Source organism: Primulina tabacum, chromosome 16 (assembly GCF_025594145.1).
Source record: "Primulina tabacum isolate GXHZ01 chromosome 16, ASM2559414v2, whole genome shotgun sequence".
NCBI lineage: Eukaryota > Viridiplantae > Streptophyta > Magnoliopsida > Lamiales > Gesneriaceae > Primulina > Primulina tabacum.
The window spans coordinates 32,904,057-32,912,955 of NC_134565.1; the positions used below are offsets into that span (position 1 = coordinate 32,904,057).

The 8,899-nt window shown below is 34.9% G+C and overlaps 2 protein-coding genes across 2 annotated transcripts; one reads left to right on the plus strand and one right to left on the minus strand.

The window, feature by feature from the left end:
* The first annotated feature begins 770 nt into the window (after positions 1-770).
* On the plus strand, positions 771-3,157 carry LOC142528991 (alpha carbonic anhydrase 1, chloroplastic-like). Its single transcript, XM_075634327.1, has 6 exons — positions 771-1,044; positions 1,624-1,844; positions 1,962-2,068; positions 2,229-2,331; positions 2,516-2,683; positions 2,954-3,157. Exons 1-6 carry the CDS (start codon positions 969-971, stop codon positions 3,113-3,115), a joined length of 837 nt encoding a protein of 278 aa, XP_075490442.1. The 5' UTR covers positions 771-968; the 3' UTR covers positions 3,116-3,157.
* Positions 3,158-4,812: 1,655 nt separating this feature from the next.
* Positions 4,813-7,935, minus strand: LOC142528513 (uncharacterized). The gene is made up of 2 exons (XM_075633564.1): positions 7,906-7,935; positions 4,813-5,709 (listed from the first exon to the last, which is right to left on the minus strand). Exons 1-2 carry the CDS (start codon positions 7,933-7,935, stop codon positions 4,813-4,815), a joined length of 927 nt encoding a protein of 308 aa, XP_075489679.1.
* Positions 7,936-8,899: the final 964 nt, after the last annotated feature.

Consider the following 8,899-nt stretch of genomic DNA (forward strand, 5'->3'; position numbering starts at 1 on the left):
GTTCGGATCAAACAGTGCGTCCCTTGGCTTATCCTTCCATTTGCATTGCTCATACTTTTCGCATCTTTGTTACATTTTTCCCTTCTCGTTCGCTGTATACTTGAAAGTTCTGCGTATTTTCATTCGTTGTTATCTAGAGTTTGTAGTGTTGCATTCTATTGATTCGAAATCGTTGTTTCTTAGAGACGATTGCCGTCAACGTAGAGCACTATTATACGGGCAATTTCGTCTCGCGAATAAATGATGTTAGATCAATTTTTCATAATTTATTTTTTTGTTGATAACGAACAACGTTAATACTGCGAAAATTACGGGGATCGACCTGCCCGGTCAGCAACACTCCCAAAAGCTATTCAGAATCCACACAACCTTTCGCAAGGGGTAAGTCAACTCTTTTGAAATAACACATTGTTTCATGATGCGTTTTCATGAAAGGGTGCATTGTTTCATGAAGAGTCGCGTCCGTTCTGAATCAATGTTTTGTTTCTATATATATGACATCATTAGTTCAAGAAAAGGATTCAGATTCTTATTTGATTTAGTCACCATAAATACAGAATATCTCCATTGTATTCTGAGAGAAATTTTTCTTATATGCATTGGAAACGTGTCTTGGAGTTTATTTGAAATATTCTCTCAACAAATGATTTATCGTTGTCTCGACTTATTGTTTTATGTTGCTGCATATTGTTTCAGTGACGAATATCCATGCTAATCACACCTGCTAGTCGTAATATCATATTTTTAAGTCCTCAACTTGCTGGTTGTAATATTTTTTTCAATTATAATAATACTCGAGTCAAAAGTTGGACGAAATAAGGACGGGAAAGTAATCAATATCTTATATCACTCGCATCAAACGGCTTCTTCTACACGAGAGTTCAATGGAGTAGGATTTAGGAAGCAATTTCTTGGGTTAAGTTGTACACATATCATTGCTCTGCCTCTGGGGAGGAAGAAGTAGTTAAATGGCGGCTCGTGTGGCTTTGTTCAGCCTTACACTCACTCTGCTCATTGTCAACTCATTTGCTACTTACACACTGCGTACACTTTCCATCTCTCTCTCGATCTTCCCCCACCCCTACTTAGCAGCTTGCAAGTGGCACACTCAGCCTCCGTTTCGATGGAATTTTCGAGCTATTATACTAGTCGTGTTCGAGTTAATCCGCAACCAATAAGATAAATACTTAAAATCAAATTATAGTTTTTGTCACGAGGGTTGTATCAGCTTAAAGTTTGATAAGCACTCATGTTTTGATGGTGTTCGAGTCGAATTCAAGATATTCGATTTGACTGGAAGCACAGAATATTCTTGAGTTCAACTCATACTTATTTCTTAGTAATTAAATGACAAATATATAGTGAATTGTTTCATTAATTACATGATGAATATATACTGGTTGGTTTGACAAAGGGTTAGCAGAGCTCGAGCGATTTCCATTGGCAATTTATTCCTCAAGATTGAATCCAAGTTTTAGTTGTTTGCTAATTTGAGTCGAGATAAAATATCATAGTACTCGAGCTCGACACTACTTCACTAGCAGTATGGTTCAAGATATATATGATCTGTATGTATATACATAATATGCCTATCATCTTCATTTCTTTCTAACTATATATCAGAGGCTGCTGACCAGCCCCTTCAGTTCACATACTCTGGAGCCACAGGCCCTGAGAAATGGGGAAGCCTTAATCCGAAATTCTCCTTATGTTCAACTGGGGAATCCCAATCACCAATCAATATTGTGGAAGACCAAGCAGTTGTGAACAAGAACTTGAAGCCATTGCTCAGAGCATACCATCCTGTAAATGGTACTCTGACTGATGTTAGATTCACTGTTGTGGTTAGTAGCTTAATTCTACAAGTATTACCTTTTTCACACATGTATGTATAGATTCATCTAGTTCAGCGCCATTCGATATTTGAATGGGGAAATTCAGAACTAATATTGTTGATGCAGGTAGAGTACCCAGAGGATTCGGGGTGGATGATTGTAGATGGCAAGAAGTATGCCTTGAAACAGATGCACTGGCATTCTCCTTCTGAGCATAGAATTAATGGAAAGCGGTATTAAACCTAGCTCTTCATCAAATCTAGTGTTATTTTCGTTTGCTTTCATTCTTGCCTCCAAAATTGATGTTTTACGTGGGTCATATCTCATTCCAATGCGTTTAAATCTAGTTTTTTTTTTTTAATCTTGTGGACACATTATAAATACCAAATACAGATTTGCGGCCGAGCTTCATATGGTTCACGTTTCCGAAGATGGAAGAGTTGCAGTGCTCGGATACCTTTTCAAATATGGACATCCCGATCCCATTCTTGGGCAGGTGAAAATAGTATGTATATATATATATATATGCTAAATTCGATCCGGGTGATACCCACATGCTAGATTCAACGTATCATGTGTTGTCATATTGATATGATCGACATTGATCAAGCATCCGAACACCAGGATCGATTTTGGAGGTATATAAATGATCGTCTGAAGTGATTTATCTTTGCATGCAGATACATAAGAAATTGAATGAATTGGCATACGAAGAATCGGCACAGCTTAAGCTGGTCCCGTTTCACCCGGCTGTGTTGAAGGAAAATCCTCGCAAGTATTACAAATACATTGGCTCCTCCAGTGCCCCTCCTTGCACGGAAAATGTTATCTATATCATCGTTGGAAAGGTGAGAGGATTCACCGTCACTCTTATTCCTCGAATTTCAAACCTTTTTATGTATAAAATAAATAAACTTGTATTTTTTATTTTTGAACTTGTACCATTAATCTTGATAATTCAGAAATTATTTTCCACTTGTTCATAATAATTTTTTAGGTGGATTTTAACTAAAGAAAATATATTTACCATTTTAAGGTTATACAGATATTTTTTATTTTATTTTTTAGGACTAGATTATACCGATATTATAATCATATTAAATAACGTGTGAATGTAGGTGAGATCAATTTCGAGAGATCAGGTACAAGCACTCAAGGCACCTTTGGACATACAATGCAAGAACAATGCCAGGCCTTATCAGCCTCTCAACGGAAGACACGTGGAGATATACGATAAAAAGTCGCTTGCGAATCACGCCAATCACAGCTGTCTAAATTAACCCGTTGGGTTGAAAATGATGATGATATATATAATATTTTAAAACAATTCTCTTCAAGTTTCTTATATGTTAGTAGATAATAATTGTTGTTGAAACAAGTTTATTTGCCTTAAAATAATTGGAGAATATGATTTAAATTTATCATCTGCTCTTTGAAGTTGACATTCTAAATCATCTAATTACGATTAATAAGTTTACATCAAATTAATTACAAGTTGTGATTCCTAGCTAGTTATTTTCATTTGAGTCTACAATTTTTATTTTTTTTTTCCATAAAAAAGTTATAATAGTTGATACTAAATGACTTCAAGGACTTCACTATTAATATATACTAGCATTTATTGACACATGATGCATGCGCACTCATACATATTAAATTTCTTGGCATTATGAAGAATTTAGACAACAAAATTTATGTTTCCTTGCCCAAAAAAAAAAAAAAGATGAAAATATAGCGTAGGGGAAAAATATAAATGATTCAAAATGTCTCAGTCTATTTTAGGGGTGTTCAAATTTCGTTTAAAACCGAACACCGAACCGAACCGAAATCCGAATTTTGTAATTCGAATATAAATGTAAAAAACCGAAGTTTATTTGGTTCAATTTCGGATTATATATGTCAAAATCGAAAAAACCGAAATTTCATTAAATTAATAATTTTTTATATTTTTATTTATATTATATATTTTGATATGATATTTAGTGAATGAAAAACCATTTTGAACAATTTTTAGTTGATTGTTGTTTGTTTAATTAATTTATACCTTATGTTTAAATATTTTACTAAGGAAAAGTTAACATATTATATTTTACAATATATTTATATTATTAATTTGAATAATTATACCAAAACCGAAATAACCGACCGAAATAACCGAACCGTTTTGGTAGAAAATCAAACCGAACCGAACCGTAGAAAAATGGTTCGGATATCGGATTATATATTTCAAAAATCGAAAACCGAAATAAAAAACCGAAAATCGAACCGAACCGACCGATAAACACCTCTAGTCTATTTATCTAATTTTCTGCGAGATTAAATGTCTGAATTAATGATAATGTCAATTAACCCTCCTAATTTAAGTCACCAAAATGTTCTTTTAACTAAATCAAATCAATTATTAAAAAAAGTAGTCAACAAAAATAAATAAAACTGGTAAATGTCCATGTCGAACGAATTTTGTCAAACACACGCATGTTTTCATATTCTAAAAATTATTATTCTATTTCGTGGAATATTAAATAGAATAAAAAACAGAATTTTAGATTAATGTTGTTTGGATCATTACATAAAAATTAAACTAGGAATCCGACATTCACTTGAATATTTCAGATTTCGAACTAATTTTACACCTAATTTATTTTATGCACTTTTTTTTATCATTCGTTTTATAATTTTTTATTCAAAAATTTAAGACGTGTTTCCTATTTTTTTAATGTGAAACTATTGGAAAACAATGACACATAATTCAAAAGATAATACGTTTCTTGTGAAAAATTATTATAGTCTTGTGGATATATATTCGTGACTCGAAAATTCAAAAGAATTTACATCTCCTGAAAATAACACAAAAAAAAAAGTCTCATCTATCTACCTCTACTTGTAATAAAATTCTAACCGTAAAAACCTGCCGTGTAAGAAAACTGTTCAACGAACCTCGTGATGCTCCCCTTTACCGTCACGCGCCACCACCGGATTAGAAACTAGGCTGTCCAGTCTCCGGCCTCCGCCCTGACGAGAACCGTTTCATACCTCCTAGACCAGGGGGCTCCGCCACTATTTCACCACCAACTCTTTCTCCCACTTTCACACTCACACTCACACTCTTCCGTCGGGGTTCAACCGCCGCCGCCGGCTCTTCCTCCACAGCTTCCATTACCTTCCTGATCCCGGACTGCTCTGGTTTCTTAAAAAACTTTCTGAAACGTAACAGGCTCATTATTCTCGAATAGAACCCGGTTTTCTCCCTTTCCACCGGTTTTTCTCCCCTTCTCAACGAATCCAACCTCCGCTGGCAGCGCTTAGATCTCACTCTCCCCATGCAAGAAACCTTCGGAGAACCCGGTTCTTCTACTGACACCGAGGACTTCCCCGATGACACGAACCGTTTCGGAAACAGCCTTATATTGACTGGTTTACACGTCCTCCTTTTGGTATCAACAAAAGCGGCGTCCTGGGCCTTGGGCAATCGGAGAATCGACGCTTTAGACATGAACTTCGCAGATAATTTCTGAGAAGTTGAGTTAGAGCTTGGGTTTAGACTCGGGTTCGGATTTGATTTTTTCGCGTAGCCTTCGGTGGATTCTTTCAACTCGTAAAACGCATTGCGATCGAACCAATCGTATTCCGCGTCCTTCGACAGCCAAAATGATCCCGATGGAAATTCCGGCATCACATCTGCGGCGTAATCTTCAGCTTCGCCGTCCCCGGCGGTGCTGCCAGTGTTTCGCAGGAGATTTTGCGATCGTTGCCTCCTGTCCAGGCAGTAACGAAGGTTTCGATATCGAGTTGAGGCATTAATGGATGTAGTTGTTTCACTTCCCCGTAGGCTGTAATGGTGGGATTTGAATGAAATAATAGGTTCATTTAAATTCTATAGTACAAGTTAACTATATAAATTATATTATTTAATTTCCAGATTACACTTTAATAATTTTCAGATTACACTTTAATATTAGTTAGATTATATATATTTATATATATATATATATATTATAGAATAGTTTTTTTGATAAAAAGATATAGTGTTCTTATATATTAGGTAGCATTTGGTAGGAGTTTAAATTAAATTTCAACAACTTTGAGTGCTATTTTATTTGTTTTTCCCTCTTTTTACGCAACCTTTTTCTTTCAAAAATGGTCAAATTTACATGATTATACATTAAAAATCAACTGTTTTTATAAAAAAAAAATTTTGACTTATTAGAATTTTACTGATTTTATTTTTAATTTCAAACCACATACGAAACTAGATCCTTTTGATATTAAATAAATTGATTAATATTTTATATAAATTTGTGATATTCATCCAATTATTTTCAAACTAAAAAGAAAAAAAAACTTGTATAAGACGGTCTCACGGGTCGTATTTTGTTAGACATATATCTTATTTGGGTCATCCATGAAAAAGTATTATTTTTTATGCTAAGAGTATTACTTTTTATTGTAAATATCGATATGTTTGATCCGTCTCATAGATAAAAATTTGTGAGATTGTCTAACAAGATACTTATTCAACCAAGGAATGCTAATAGTTGTTAGTGTCTTCTCATTTTATAAGTTTCGAGATAGAATTATAAATCTGTGATTAATCAAAACAAAAAAATTATTATTATTATTAAATAAATTTAATATTATATTACATTATTCGAAAATAATATGCTTCATTATTTTATAAACTATTTTTAAAATTAATTTATCCAGTAATTATTCCAAAAAAATGTAATTGTAGTAAAAATTATTATTGTTCAAGCATATTATTCGAAGGTGATGTAAGAAAAATATATCCGATTTTCACGATCCACTAAATTTTTCAGTAATAAAAAAATTATATTAAAAATTTTGATTTTTTTTTTTCGGAGATTTTGTAATGTATTGAGTTGGGAGAGACGCTTGTTAAATCAGTTAAAGTTATATTAGTTTATATGTGGATATTTATTTATTGCGAGTTGTCTATTAAAATTAAATTCAAATTAAAGTGATTGATTAAAATTTTTTGTTAATGAGATTAATGTATCTGATAGGACGTTGGCTTTTAATATAAATAGTTTTCCTAAATAGCTATCAAGGAAGGATGCCTAGATATAAAAAAATCAACTACTCATTCTAAAAGTTTAAAAATTATAGTTCCACGTACGATTTCTCTACAACTTATTGTTTAATTTATTATGATACAACATAGTGGAATCTGGATTTTTATTTATTAATCATTCCTTTTAAAAATACATAGTATGTATTGTCGAGAAAAAAAAACATAGTATGTAGTGAAATGTTACTTTTTTAAAATAATAATAATAATAATAACGTGCACAAGAGCATTGATAAGATAAAATCTCGATTAATGGAGTGTCATTGAATTCATTTATTTTTAAATAAAAGAATATAAAGAAACACATGTGATGTGATCCCGCTGAAATGGGTGAGTCGGGTAGGGAGCTCCAACGGATCAAATCAACAATTTGTAATGTTTGGGGAATTTTTAGTGAAGATAATGGCTTGGATTAGCACCTGCAAACAAGAAAGTAACTCGTGAATGAGCGTCGAAGGGGTGTCCGACGTAGCCACTTCGATGCTAAAGTCAGCAGGTTGAAGATGAACACAAGTGATATTTGAGAGAAAATATGTATGGTGCTTAGAGTTCAAAGATTTTTGGATCCTTTAAGTGACATTACTACCTGCTATTTATAGTAGAGGAATGGGTAGTTACCTCGATTTCCGTGACATCTACTAAGTCGGTTTACCAAACTAGCTTCTGATGACTTCTCCGGACACTCCACACCCAAGTTGCTCTGACAGATTGGATTGCCTGTATCAATCACACTTGAGTATGGTTCATTTCTCGAGGTAATGCAGTTCTCGAGGTTGCCCAAGTGGTGATGTACCCGGGAACTCTGCCCGAGAAGGCGAGAAGCGCCCGGATGGCTTTGTGAGGGCCCGGGATGCTTTGCGAAGAGCTCGGGTAAAACCAAAATGCCCGGGAAGAGAAGACTTGCCCGGGTCTTTAGGAAACCGATCACGCATATGGGTCATAATCTCGGCTATCCAAGTAACAAACCGGGTTAATGCTTACCCGGATTCTAATGGGGGTATCACCACCCATCCCTAAAATAGTCGGGCTAGAGCTTGACTCGCTGTCCCGATCAGTCATATTTGTCGTTTAGTACTCTCAGGAAGTCCAAGAGGTGTCTTTATGACGCATGCATGATTATTGGTACAGCCGAAAACTGTCCGTATTCGGAGGTAATAATGAGCATGCCTCCTCGATATCCGTACATGTCTTTTCATCTGCCCAATACAACTTCCAAAGCTCATCCTAATCGTTCATGCGCTCATAGATTAACGGCTGCGATTGGCTCTCTCCTCCTATATATAATAGGTCCCATATTTCCCCACCATACCAGCAAATTACAACCTGAGAAGGATAATGGCAGGTTCAAGTAATTCGAAGGCTCCCGATATGGCAACAAAGTTCATGAATGCAGCTTTTGAGAAGGGAAAAGCTGAACTGGAAGATGAAGTCTTCCAAAAGATCCTCAATTTCTGGGAGGAGTTGCAAGGATTGCAGTTTCTCTATGAATGTGGAGAAGCTACCACTCCTCGCCTGGTGGCAAAGCTTGAGAAATATCGGGAACGTTTGCTCATTTTCGATACCGTAAATCTCTTTGAGGACGACTATGTCCTCTAGTTAATGCTTTACAAGGAGAAGAAGATACTGCAGAACATTGCCGATTCTGATAGCTTTATGAAGGCGTTCACTGGCAGCTCTGTAAAGAGCTTGATGGTGAAGTGGAGGGCTTCTGTAGAGGAAAAATACTTAAATGTAATTCGCAAAAATTCCCTCAAATGAATAAAAAGTTGCTTTAGTTTATATTTTTTAATTCTTGATAAGTGACCCATGAAATCTTTTTGAAGATAAATAACCGATGACGAACCAATTGAAGTGCCATGATTTAACGGTCCCCGAGCTTAAAGATAAAATACTGTGAACTCCAATCTCCCGAGTTATTAAATCATGTACCGGGGCCTCAAACCTCCCTGGCTACAAAATAGGATGTCGGGGCCTA